General features: G+C 38.8%; 1 protein-coding gene across 12 annotated transcripts in view; it reads left to right on the top strand.

Annotated features, from left to right (window-relative positions):
* The window catches only part of CARF (calcium responsive transcription factor), a 37,665-nt gene extending 27,551 nt beyond the window's left edge, over positions 1-10,114 (top strand). For 2 of the 12 annotated variants that reach the window (XM_063340387.1, XM_063340374.1), the window contains 2 exons: positions 95-8,633; positions 8,761-10,114. In XM_063340387.1, coding sequence (XP_063196457.1) covers positions 95-213 — 119 coding nt within the window. In that variant the 3' untranslated portion in view covers positions 214-8,633; positions 8,761-10,114. The remainder of the gene's footprint in view (positions 1-94; positions 8,634-8,760) is intronic. The other 10 variants (XM_063340385.1, XM_063340384.1, XM_063340375.1 and 7 more) reach the window with 10 other exon arrangements.
* The last annotated feature ends 4,141 nt before the right edge of the window (positions 10,115-14,255 follow it).

Below are 14,255 nucleotides of genomic sequence, written 5' to 3'. Positions count from 1 at the left end.
CTTTTAAAAGCTTAAATAACTTTAAAGTTATTGGGGCTGAAGTATCATCAGTGGAGTGTGAACTTCAGTGTTTGATTTTTATTTTGTTTTTAAGCTGAAGAAAATACAGAGGGTGTTATCTGTGTGAGCCAAGTTAAACAAGAACCAAGAGAAAAAGCATTGTCTATGGAGCCAGATAAAATCAGAGATTGCCATAGTTCCTCACCTGTTTAAATCTGTGAAGCCTGGAAGGATTTTTCAAATCGACGAACTCTAAATGTCTTGGAAGGAAAGGCAGGTGCTCTCAAAGTAATGCGATTCTTCTTAAGTTGTATTATGACATTCAGACTAGGCATGTTTTATACTAGTTCTGACAGACAGCTGTTTTGATTTCTGACTGATGTGGCTCACTGCCAATTCCGGGTCATTCAGTTGCCCTGTGGAACACCACCTCTCTCTACTGTTTCAGGCTTTGAATAATTTGGATGCTATCCAAATGGCCCATTTTGGTTGACATTTCGGAAGGTCTTCCACAATTTAATTCCTTAGCTTTAGAATGTGGATCACAATGCTGGGTTTGCTTGTCTCCTTGAGACCCTCGACTGTTACAGCACTACAGAGATCATAGAATCTGCCAGCTCCAAGACCACAGAATCCAACAGTAAAGCATATTAATACAGCAATGTTCTTGTGACATAACGAAGGTCCAGGATGCTAAATTTCAAAGTGATGAAGGACATGGATGTGTAAGAAAATGCAACTCTGACCTGATCATAATGTTAAAGGTGTGAAGATCAAGGAGAGGAGAAAGGTGAGGTTCCCAGGTGAACTTAAGGTTGTCTGATGAAGAAAAGTGTGAATTATAACGGTGAATGTTTTCAACTTTGACATCTTTAAACTTATGTTCTGGCTTTATTATGGTGTTCATTGCTGCATGCAGCCTTTGCAGTGGTACTGTATTATCAGTTGCTCATAACAACTAAAAGCAAGAGTTTTGTCTCATCAAAAATGGTTGATGCTGCCATTTCAGCTCATCTACCTTTTGCTTTATGCACTTACACTATCAGCTCAGATAAATATGATTTAACATGCTGCTGTTTGTGATGTAGGCCTTATGGATACATTACTAACAAAGAGAGGCCCAAGAAAACAAAGCAAGTAATATAAATCCAAGCAATACGTGCAAGTGTGCTGTCACTGTAACATTCAGAAAACAAACTGATCTCTCTATGGTGGCAGCTTCAAGACTAAAGTGGTCCGTATTCCTTAAAATAATTACCAGGAACCTCTAAAAAAATGAATATGATAGAAGATATGAAAATCTTTTAGCAATATTTAAGCCAAAGCCATAATAAGTGACAAGCACTGAATTGTAATCTGTGACAGACATGTTTCTTTAAGAAAAAAAATACACCTACAAATAACTTGGAATCCCTTGAAAGCAGTAAATGAAATGAAACTGATGCCGATGTAGATAGCAAGTTAAACAATGTTGATGCTGAATTCTTAGAGCAACATTCAGAGTATTTTGTATACAGCAATATCTGCAGTTCTGTTATTAGTTGCTACTAAATGTTTGAGAACTTGATGATAAAATTAGATATTTTTTCTGCATGCTGTACAAGAATACAATCTGAGGACTTTCTCTTTTTCAGACACTAAAAAATAAAAGAAAACAAACAAAAAACCAAATAACCCAAAAAACCAAAACCATTAAGAAGATTGGTTCATTTATGTAGAGGAGGAAGTGTTCGGAATATCCTGTGAACATGAAGATTAACGTTTAAAATTGTTAAATTTGTTAACATACATTCAAGGCATTCACAAACATCATATAAACAGCAGCCATTTAAAATTCATTTTTAATTTTCTCCCGAGTATTTAAAGCTAAAACTCTCAAGTGTCTCAAATTGAACTTGGGTTCCTAATACCTTTATATGCAGCGTCTGTTAGGTAGGTGCGGTATCTTAGTCTTACCTTAAAATATATTAACTTCTGTGAGGTTAATTAACACTGTTAATGCTGTTCATTTAAAGCTAATGTTTATGAATTAGCTTAAATTAGAATTTTCCAACAGGGTCATGCTCTTATTAAGTAAGAGTCAATATTTTATCATGCCAAGTGCATAGAGAATCTTCAGTTCTTTGGAGTCTTTCATATTTAGTTTCTACACTGAGTTGTTTTGAGGTTTGCTGTACTCACTTCTGGGTAGGCAAAAATCCCACAAGATTCACCCTTCTGGGTTGTTTTTGTTGTTGTTGTTAATTGTTAAATGGATGTTCTCTGCTGCAGTCATAGTTCTGGAGCATACAGGCAGCAGTCACTTTTTCTTTTCCAACTCAGTAACTACATACCAGAATGGGTACCTCCTTCTACTCTGCTGTATTCAGTGATTCCATCACCTTTGGTTTTTCTTAGAGTTTAAACTCATGCATTCCGAAGTATATTGCCTTTCTCAATATTACTCATTTTTGGAGAATTGTTCTTAATTTTTGAGAATGCTTATTCTCAAAAGAATAAATTACAGCTAAAGATTACTAGCAAGAGGTTGTTTCAGCTTTAATTTTCTTCAAAGCAGATGACACATTTGTGGTTGGAGTAAAAACATAAGGAAAGAGAAGTTACATTTCCATTAGTTTTTGCTTAGTTCCCTCATTAACAGAGCTGTTCTTTAACAGTCACTGTTCTCACCGTGAGCTAGTCTCATCTTGTGCTGAACAATATTTCTGTTGGTACTTCTATTTTTGGTTTACTGCTCACAGCTGGAGGAAATACTCTTTTAGTCCATCTTGAATTGTAGGCTGTGAAATGAATTTTGTAATCTGCCCTGAAAACAATAGAACAAAAAGTTAGGAGAAATTTAAAGAAGCAGTAAATAATTAGTTGTTTTTAAAAGCTGGGGATGAGAGTTGCAATTCTGTTCATTGAAAAATCTTATTTGAAATGCTTCTTCAGCCAATACTCACATTTTTTGTTTTCAGTTTCCTTCTTTTTCACAGAATTTCAGCTCTTTGTCTTCCAAATGCATATTCCAATTTATTACTGTGTTGTGTTTAAATTTAGCATAATCTTTCCTCTTTAAAGAGTATGTTTATGTTTGTTTTGTATATGTTGCTAATGGAGGAACACAAACTCATCACCCATATCCAGTCTCTATATTCAGCTTAACACCTTAGTTCACTAATTTCCACCTAAATTTTACAGAAAAGGCTCTATTATGTATATGAAAAAATCACAAGTAAACAATACCACTTTCAATGCACTTAAATTTGTTTGCATAGAATACTCGAGGCTGATTTTTCAAAGAAAGCTGTGTAGCTTGGTGCAAAGTAGTTGGTCATTTGTGTTGGAATTGTAGATGTTTTTCTGATGTTTACTTTGTTTTCTTGTGGTTGTTATGTTCAAGCATTTATTTTGCAAACCTAGAAATCCTGAGCTTCCACAGTACTGTAAATGAACAAATTATTCTCCAATTTATCCTCATTGTTGGTTACCCATAACAGTGATTGGTTGGCTTGACAAGAAGGGGCTGCGCTTATGTATGTGCATGCAAAAATAATTTTTTGCTAAAATGTAGAGAAGACATAAAAGGGCACACGTCTAAAGCTCTCATTCAAGGCCGGCAACCTCTTGGATGGAGACCAGTAGTGGTAAAGAGTCCTCTTCACACAGTTCAAAAATCCAGACTTGTTCATGTGGTATGAAGATTGATGCAGTTTGTACAAAATTGAGACAAGTGTCTGTATATGTATGTCTATATATATATTTATATAGTAACTTAATGTATAATATTCCTATTCAAATGTAAACTACTTTTTCTTTTAAAGTAATGGTCTATGTTGTGGTTATGGGGGCTCATGGGGAGAAATACAAGAGCTACTTGAGGGCAGTGGTTTCTGGGGATGACGGAGATCAAGTAGGACAGCTCCAGGGAGACCATGTGGAAGAAGGTTCTGAAGATGTGTGAAAGGCAAGGGTCCTGCAGGGAAGGCTGGAGGGAGCTGCACTGGGGGGCAGTCTGGGGCCCTGGAATGGGATTGGGAGCCCATTGCAAAGGCTCAGTGCAGCTCCTGAATCTATGCCAGTAGTGGATAGGGTGAGTTCATGGTAGGAATTTTAAGGTATGGAAGAAAAGAAAAGTCTGTCCTGACCTCAAAACCAACAGAGCTGCTTGAGTTTTGGTGAATACTAGAGGCAGCTAAATGACTTCTGAGTCTGGTCTGAGACACCCATTCTTATCTTCTAATAAGAAGAAACTCCTCTTGGACCTTCAACCCAGGAGCATAGACTCCTTTCCTTTACGTATTAACAAGGAAAATATACCTTTTCTTCCCAACTGAATTAACTTGCTGCTCTCCTCATCCCTCTGACTGCAGCTCTGTCTATCTCAAGCATGCTCAGTATCCACCCAAGTCTCTCTTCCTTTGCACCTATTAGGGCTTCCGCGCAAGTCCCATGCCCTCAGGTCCTCCAGTTCTCAATGTTTCACTGTTACACTGTTGAAGCAGCTGGTGAGTTCACTGCACAAGTAAATGCTGGTGAGATGTGCTCCTGTCAGTTTTTCTTACTGTTTCCCCAGGGTCCTAAGTCCATATGTTCCATTTAATTTCATTAAGTTTTTTCCATGCTTGCTTTGTGGCTTTTCATCCTTACCTAGATGAATATTAGGCAGCCATGTTTCACAGTACATTTGTTACATTCACAGCAGCTGAAAAGAGTTGAGAAAACAAGGAGAAAAGGATAATTTCTGCCAGCTGTTAGGGCTTTATATTGAGCAATTGGCCTCTTTCCTTTCATACCCCTTGAGTTCCTGATTCTGGCTGTGGAAAGTAGCTGGCTGTTGACTTGGCTGTCAGTTGGCAAACTTACAATTTGTTCCCTTAAGCCTATTCAAACAGATCTGTTCTCAGAAAGTTAGGCAGGAAGAATCTGTTCTATCAGGGAAAGAAAGTGTGGTATAGCTGAGGATGATGCTGTGACAAGTTACTATTCTTCATGGATCTCTCATGAGAAAATCTTCTGTGATCTGCCCTTCCCTTCTGAACAAAGCTTTTGTAGAAATAAACTTCAGAGCCTATCCCATCAGTAATGACTGTCTTCTCCCAGCAACAGTGCACCTCATTAATGAATGAAAAAAGCATTGTGTAAAACAGGCTGTGTTGATTTTTTAGGTCAGAAGCTATCCAGCAGGTCTGTCCAACAAGCATCAACTAAGGTATGATCTGCGGGGAGGAGGAGGGGAAGGCAAACATCTTGTCACATGACAGGAGTGTATATGCATTTGTTTGTGGGGGTTTTTTTCCGATGTAAGCAGTTACACCTTCATATCTCACTCCATTTCTAATGCATGCGACAAATGACGTGTTTATTTTCTGAAGTGATTTGATGTGTTTTCTGGAGAGTCTTCAAAGGAGTGATCATAAACAGTACCGGTGTATTGTAGAAAGTATTAGTGGGTGTTTGTCATCTCGGGCCTCATCCTACTCTGGTATAGAAGGGATTTTAAAAGCATGGAAGGCTTTCTGAGGACAAATACTGAGTGTCCTTGTCCTAGGGAGTCTTTCCTGAACAGAAAATTAGGAGCATTGGATGCTGTGAGAGTAATTCTCATCAGTAATCCGTTAGCCTGCACTAGATAGAAGAAAACTTGCAAACAGCGCCCATATGATAACCTCTTTATGGAAGAACTGACCTTTGGATGTGTAGTAGTTCTAAGTGGTATATGCGTAAGGGATTGATTGTATTTTGAAACAAAAAAAAAAAGGGGGGGGAAATGGGGACATGAATATAGTTGTTTGCGTGTAGTTCTTTAATACAGCTTTAGCAGGGGAGTTGGAATAGATGATGTCTAGAGGTCCCTTCCAACTCTGAAAAATTCTGTGATTCTGTGATTACACTTAACTGCGGTTAAATGATACGGATATTTTAGGGCACATATAATCAGATCTTTTGATGTAGATAATTGGAATTCATGTTTTTACTACCATCCTTAGGTCTCTGCAGTGCAGCTCAGTTGGTCATTTGGCATGTACTGGGCTTCTGCTAATGACAGTCTGCTTGTTTAAACAAGAGCATGCTGTTCTAAGCAAATTAAATTTCTCGCTCTTCCTGATCTTTTTTCTAATAGAGATTGATAAGGCTCATAGGAGGATGAAAATCTGTTTGTAGTATAGTGATTTCATAAGAGTTAGTTGCTGGGTCCTCACTACGAAGAAACTAGAGACCAAAAACTTACATACTATTGGATCTGCCATTTGGTCATTTTTCTAATGTACTTGGGTTTCTACAGTGTGACAGTATCAATGGAGCATAAGCTACCACTAAAATACTCTTAAAATTTTAGCTTTACCTTTTGGTTAAATGTTGATAGTTCAGTGGGTTCAGGAAAGGTCAGAGACCTGCTCTTTGTAGAATAGTCTTTGTCTCTAGATACTATTTAAAATGTAATTAGGTATGGAAATCAAATGGCACAAGAGCCAGAAACAGAGCGGGGTGTGTGTTGGCAGACCAGTGGGAGAGGGAGGAGTTCAGTCCAAGTGTGCTTATTCCAGACCAACGTTCTCTGTGCTAGTCCTGAATGCACCCCTTGAGAAACAGTGATGATTTGTCTTTGTGTTCTGACATAGCCGTTCTTCCTGCTTGCCCATTCAAGAAGTTGTACAAGCCTGCAAACGGCATGAAGATCATGAAGAGAGTGTGTAAGATCTTATGGGAGGACCTGCAGGAATGGAACGCAGGAGATTAAAGGTTGATGACTCCTATAAAGCCCACATTCTTTGGTGGGAGAAAGAGGATTTTTCAATAGAGAACAAAAGTAAATCTTCCCTTTCTGAAGTATTAGAATTACTGTGTCTCTGATTTGCTTGACAGGATGCCTATTTGGACAGATGTTAGTGTTTTTATGAGTGTGTACCAACTTGTTAGTGAATACTTATCCATGCATTGCTGTCTTTGCATGTCATACTGAAACCGTAGGCCAGTGGAGCCTCCTGATCTTTGTATTGTCTGTGTATGTTTTCTTAAAGTAAATGAAAGCTTGTTTTATAAAGAAATAGTGGAGAACACTTGTTTGAAGTCCTTTCAGATACATGTTTTTACAGAGTAAGCTTTAACTTAAGGTCAACAATGTTGTATTTCTACAGAAATTTCTTATGAGGAAATACTAGTGTATACTTCTAACCCTGTGGTAACCTAAAAACAATCAAAGCCTTTTCCATTTTTTTTTTCTTTTTATCCAGAACAGGAAGCATACCAAACTGTCCTTCAAAACCATCATGTTCAGATCCTCAAAGGTTTGGCACTTTTGTTCCTGTTTGTAGGTGATCTTCCATCTATACTGCAAAGCACTGTGTTCAGGGTCTTCCACAAAAAAAGAACAGCAATTACAGAACCAAACTCACGTGGGTGGGGCGGGGAACAGGGATGATATCAGAATCCTTACTTACCACCTCTCCCATCACACAAGGGTACTTCCTTTTCATTTTCATAATCTGAGCTGGTCACTTGACAGCATGTAAATAACAATATCTGAAAACCATAGTTTGTTTATAAACATCTGTGTCACATCAAGTCTGGATGTGACAAATTTTCTTTGTGCTTGGAATTTGCATTGGTTTAGTGAAAACAATGGTGTCATAAATGGTCCAGTCTCAAGAACTGATAGAACCTTCAGCTGTGAATTTGGTCATAGTCTGAGCTTTAAATGAGCTAAGGAGAAATTCTGAGGCCGTGCCCATGTGGTCTGCAGTATTTGTTGAGCAGAAGAAAAGCCTTCAGTTTCTTCCAGCTCCCAAGAGCTGCATTTGTGTTTCTACCTGATGCAGAGCTGCTTGTATTTATCTCCTCAAGGATGGCTTTGTGGAATTCTGCTCTCCAGCGTAAGGGAACATAGAGGTCTCCCTGTATGAAAACTTGATGACCAGTGTACGTAGTCCAAGTGAGTTGGAAGCACCTAAACAGTCACCCTCAGGCATGCTGGAATTTAGGCTGTGTTAAGAATGGGAGCTGGTAGAAGGAACAAGCAACGGTAGAATGAATGGTAAAATTAGGCATTCTTGCTCTTCATTTAGTACCCTCCTCACAGAGTACCTTTTCTTAAACATCTTGAGAAAAACACTGGTCAGCAGTGGGAGGAAAACAAATCTCAATTTCTCCTCCCCTTTCCCCCGGACTTACCATCTAACAATGGTTTTGATAACTAGCCAGAAATTTGGCCTAAAAAAAAGAAAAAATCTATCCTAGATCTAAGTGTACAGTGTTTAATTCCTAAAGGACTATGCTAAAAATTCATTTGCGCTTTGTCAGGTCACTGTTCTTTTAGACATAAATTTAACTTTTTTTCATAGATGTTTCTCTTAAAGCTAAAATTAAATGGGAGAGGGAATTGGAAACAAATTATTTGTTTCTTACAGATGATACTTCAGTTTTCTGAAGTGTGCAGGTGTTTCCTCTTTGGCTTCTACGTCTAGCTCTTAGTTCACTGTGTTTTCTCAGGATCACTTAACCTCTGAGAGTACTCCAGATAACCAGCAAGAAACCAGAATGGAGAACAGAAGAGGAAGTGAAGTTTGTAAAGAGCTGCTTGCAGGAGACAGAAAGCTCTCACAGAGCTCAAGACTGCAGTTTCTTCTGACTGAAGTGGTTCCCTTTAAATGGTAAACTTGGGGTTTGTTCTTTTTAATATACAACTTTTTTATTGTTGACTTTGGTGCTATTTGTGCTCTGAGCTCACATCTAATAAAAGCTAGAACAGTAATTGTGTATATTTGCTTTTATCTTCAGTGCACCAGTTATCTTCTGAATGCAAACTGGTGTAACAACTCCATGTTCTTCTTGGCTGTTGACAAAGCTGTTATCACATCTGAGGTGTTTTGTATGTGAAAGGAGATGAAGAAAGTGGGATCCTTCTTGAGCTTCTTACTTCTACTGAGAACAGATGTGGAAAGAGAGCTTTACCAGTTTTAAATCAGTATCTTCACAATAATTTGGTGGGTGCACAGGTTTTTCATGTCAGATTCTAGTGCATGTCTAACTTTGAACATAATACAAGCCATAAAATTACTTCTCCCTGGCCTCTCATATTATTTTTTTTGTCTCCTACCACTGTACTCATACTCTGCGCTTTTTGGGAGTGGGGGGATTGTTTTAACACATTCTCATCTACCACTTGTCTGCTTTTCTCCTGTTGCCTTTTTCTCCTATCCAGAGCAGCACAGAAACAAAAATGTCTCTTTTTGAAAAAACTGCTCTATCATCCTCAGTTTCCCATGTTTGGGGATGAATTTCCTTTCTGCCAGCACAACTGCCAAGCCATGCTGATGAGAGCAGCATCTTGCACTATGTGTACCAGCAAATTATCAGCACAAATAACTGTCCTTCTCCCCCTTACATTGTTTTGAATCCAGATCAGTCTGTGGGTCTGGACCTTTGTGCACCCCACAAGTGACTCTTTCAGTACAACTTGAAGGGGAGCACAGGACCGGGTCAGGAAGTTCTTAATCTCCAGCTTTTTGGTTATGTTTCTGTACTGGGTGCAGGTGCCTAGTTACGCAGGACACGGCTGGTTGTGGCCAGCTCTGCAATGGACCCACTGCAGGACACAGCTGAGCTCATCAGTGAAGCTGGTGGCACCTCTGTGAAAATGTATTTAAGAGAGTGTATTTAAGCAGAATGAGGAAGAAAGTGAGAGAATCAGGCCTCTGAACACCAAGGTCAGAGAAGGACAATGAGAAATTGCTTTGGGTGCTGGAGCTGGAGCAGGTATTTCCCTGCAGTCCATGGAGGACCCCATGCCAGAGCAGATGGAGATTTCCTGAAGGAACTGCAGTCCACGGAGAGGAGCCATGGAAGAGCAGGCTTATGCTGAAGGACTGCAGCCTGCGGAGAGGACCTGTGGTGGAGCAGGGGAAAAGCATGAGGAAGACGGAGCAACAGAAAGGAGCCGTTACAGACTGACTGCAACCCCCTCATTCCTATTTGCCCTGCACTATTTTGGGTGGGGGGGAGGTAGAGGAGTTGGGGTGAATGTATGAAGTTGAGCCTGGGGAAAGAAGGAAGCATGAGGAGAAGGTGCTGTTTTAATTTGTATTTGTTTCTTGCTATTTTAATCGGCAATAAATTAAATTAATTTTCCTCACATCGAGTCAAGTTCTTTGAAATTTATATCTGGACTCAAGTCACAGTGGAAAATACTTAACTGATTTCTCTTTGATCACTGCATTCCAGTATTGCCTTTAATTTTTTAAGTAGGACACAAAATGGATGAAACTTTAATTTTTAAGAAATCATCCTGAATAGGAAGGAGTACACCTTGTTTGGCTCAGCAGTTGCATTTTTGGATGTATTGGTTAGGCCTTTCAAGTTCTGCTTATTCACTTTTTCACTAGAGTAAATCTTAGGCTGCAGAGTCAACTCAGGAACAGGTCTAATCCATTTCTTTTCTGCTGGAGAAGAATACCAGCCATATTTTTACCGGTTTTAGCACTGAAGAATCATTCTGGGGAAAGGATGCTGCAGCAGTTGATTCTACTTTGTCTACTTTGGTAGTGTTGTTCTTACAGATGTTAAGGATGCAGCATCTTCACAGCGTTATATCTAACTGTGCTTCAGAAGGGGGCAAAGTTTGGGCTGAGTGGCATCTTTGGTGAAAGTACTATTAATCTTAGAAAAAGAAATAAGCAGAGTTTGGGAATGAGATTTATGTTCCTGTGCTTTTCAGAGATTATTTTCCTGAATGAGAAGGGAACTTCCTTGGAAGGTAAGTTTTTTATGTGAGTTGTTACACGACCTACCAAAAATATTTGGCACTGGCCACCCAGGGTATCTAGACAAGATACAGGTGACATTATGCACTTAATGGTTTCTGATAGGGGCACTGTTTGGAGTGCAAAAATTGGTGGATAGTTTCCTAGTATTAGCTAAGTCAATCTTTAATTTCTTGCTCTCTTTGCACGTCTCACTCTGAAAGGAATATTCTCTGTTAAAAGGAATATGGTGAATTGTTAACTGTCTGTATGGAGGACACAAAGCTATTTGTGGTGGCTAAAGAAGATAATAAATTAGATGAGCTTCAGAAAGGATTGCACCATCGTTATAATTTCATCAAGTAATTTCTTCCAGTGATATCACTCACTTTTGATTATTGTCTTACTGTTTACTTACTGAATAATCTATTCTGTAATCTTTCCTGGCTGTGTCAAGGCCATAGAAGAAATGCATATAACAATTCTCTTTTCTCTTGAAGTTCCATGAAAGGGAAAGAATTCCCCATTTTGCAGCTCTTGGGGGCAGTCATGCTTGCTTAGCCACCAGCTGCTCTGGAAGAATACATGATGATCCGTGTTCCCTATCTATCAAAAAATCTTGGTTAAGGCAAAGTGAATTTGGCATCTAAAAAGGCAGGCAAACTACCCTGGAACCAAATTTAGCATCTTCAGGAGCTGCAGCCTAGGGTTTATCAGTTGCAATTGTAAAAAGATTGATGTTTTCATAGCAAAATGTATTTTTATTCAGCCAGTTCAGTCTGTGAAAAAAATGCCTCCATTCCTTTTATTTCAGATTTTTGGACTTCTTTGCAAAATGATCTGAGAGATCACTAGTGAGATTAGTTAATAACTGCAAAATGGAAAGGTTTCACTGTGGACAAGTGGTAACAAAAGGTACAATAAAGTCAGCGAGCATAATTGTCATTAGTAAGGTAAGATCTTTCAGACATTGGCCACAGGTTAATACTTTTGGTGTATATGCGGACATTTATTCTGATCCAAAGGTTAACGGATTGATTCTAAAACAGCAAGAAGGAATCCAAGTAAGTGCTGGTCAAGTAGCCAATAACACCATTACTTATTAACTACACTTACTACTCTTTGGGCAAATATGATAAACACTTGCTGACCTGTGCAAAAGTAGTTGTGCTTCAGGTGTCAGCCCTTGGTGAATGCTACGATTCAACAATGACAACATCAAAAAATTGTTTCCCTTCGATTCCTCAACATGTCAGTACTCACTCGCCATCTTAAGCCAGTATTGCCTTCTCAGCAGCCTTAATTCCATCTCTGGAAAACTAATTTTTATCTAGACAGCAAACTGTACTAACTTCTGTAAATCATCAAAGCAAGGGTACACAAATCTTCTCTGACCAAATTAGTAAACAAAGCTACGATACTTCACATCCCAGAGGCAGCACGACCACTAGAATGAATTAGTTAACCTTTGGCTACATGAGAAGTGGAATTTTCCAACCAAATATTTTGGTGGTCGTCTTGGTGACAATGAGCTGTGTCAGAGATTTCTAGAAGAGAAGCAGTGGAAAATATTGAAGACAACCTAACAAAGTCTGTATCACAAAGAAAATATGCACCAAAAGTAACTCTTCCTTTTGAAAAGCCCATAGAACATGTTCTTAAATCCTGGAGCATGATCCAAGCTGGCATGGTGGACCTGGGTATACTATCACCAATTTTCAAAACGTTCTCAGCAGCACCCACACAAGTTTGTTCCCCCGTTCAACCTGAGCAAGGAAAGGAGCCTCTAGTTAAGCCACATACTGAGTTAAAGTTAATTTATAATGTCATTTTACCATATCCCAGTTCAAATGAGTTGCTTGAGAAAGCAGTTTAAAAGCACCGATGCAGTCAAAAATTGAAACTCTATTTTTAAAAGTCTACGTTGGAAAAATAAATCTGAGTTCAAATTTGTAGTTCACCCTGTTTTGCATTAGAAGGGAGACAGAGGGGAAATAATACTTTCTTGACTATTGCTACTTTCTTATGCCTGTCATCCCTCCAGGACTGCTGCTGTGAACCTGGGCGTACATACTGGTTTTTTTCCAGTAGTAATTTTTTTTCATTATGACGAGGAAATGTGTCTATGTCCTCAGCTATTTTCACCTGTGTTTTCTTCTGTGGAATACACCCTTCAGATAAAATATTGAGAGTCTTTTCAAGCTTCCAAGATACTTTCATGTTTGTATATCCATTGAGTATAACTAGGAGTAAAATAAAACTCTTGTCCCCCTTTCAGTTCAGGTGAGAAGTTGTGTGATGTAATTACTATGATATTTAAAGTATGTTGACTGATTACAGCTGTAATGAATGCTGTAATCTTTGTAAAATTTATGCTTCCATGTATTTGGGAGGTTGATACTGTTGAAATGTGGTAATCAGAACTATAGCACTATGTTCTGAACGTTGCCAGGGTAAGCTGATTAAAGTTTTCGGTGAAACATGAAATAGGGAGTAGGGATTTCTGGCAAGGCCTTGATTGGTCTCGAGGGTTATTTTTGTCGCACTGGGCTTAAAGGTGAGTAATCAAACCATAAATACATGCTCTTCCATTACATTAAATCTCTTGAGAAATTTCGAGACCTACTTCCACTCGCAACAAGTTCATGCTAGAGAAATGTCTGTCTGGTACCTTAGTGATATTCCAGAAGCATAATGATCCTGTAAAATGTGGTCTTATGAAAAGGAAGACAGCTTGAAAGAGCCGATTAGTGGAGATTTTCCTCAGCTATATATCTGTGTAAACTACTTGTGGAGAAGTCTTACGCGTGAAGAATACAGGGCTGGAATTTTCCTGTGCTTAGATGTGAATCTGTTCATGACCTTAGCCGAGATTGGGCCGCTTGACCTGTGGAGGCCCCCTCCAGTGTAAATGACTCTGTTCAGTCAATCTGTGATAGTAAGAGCTTATATAAAATAATCTGTATGTGTATAGAGTGCACTGGCAAGATGGACACAGTAACTGTAGCTTCTGATTATTCCACATCCTTATCCTCCCATTAATGTAAAAGTCATTTATTGCAGAGTATAGATTGCAAGGAGTGCGCTGTATTGTGCGAGATATCTTGATGTAGGCTTTAGGGTTTTCCATTTTATTTGACCCAATTCTGTGCTTGAGCAATTAACACACTTCTAACATGCTGCTGTTTGAGGAGAAAAAAACTTATCCTGAGAGATTTCTGTTAAAATGTACCCAGAGAGATGCTGAAGTCTCTTACCTAGTACCTGGAAAGAAAACTGAGGTAATGAGGTGATGAACTTCAAGTGTCTGGAATGTATAAATTGACATGAGATTTGGCAAGAAACTGGGGACCTAATTATTCACAAATGCTAGGCATTTGTAATGTAGGTGCTTAAAGCAGCAAAAGCACCAAACTGATCTGACCTGTTTTCAGCTGTTGTGAATTTAGCTTCTGCTGTAATAGGTAAATTTGACAATTTTCATTCTACAGTACTTGTCCTTTAACAGAAAAATATTCTATTAATTTCTCAATA

The sequence above is a fragment of the Chroicocephalus ridibundus genome, chromosome 7 (assembly GCF_963924245.1).
Source record: "Chroicocephalus ridibundus chromosome 7, bChrRid1.1, whole genome shotgun sequence".
Taxonomy (NCBI): Eukaryota; Metazoa; Chordata; class Aves; order Charadriiformes; family Laridae; genus Chroicocephalus; species Chroicocephalus ridibundus.
Note: the sequence above shows the minus strand (reverse complement) of the source record. Positions and strands in the feature narration are given on the sequence as shown.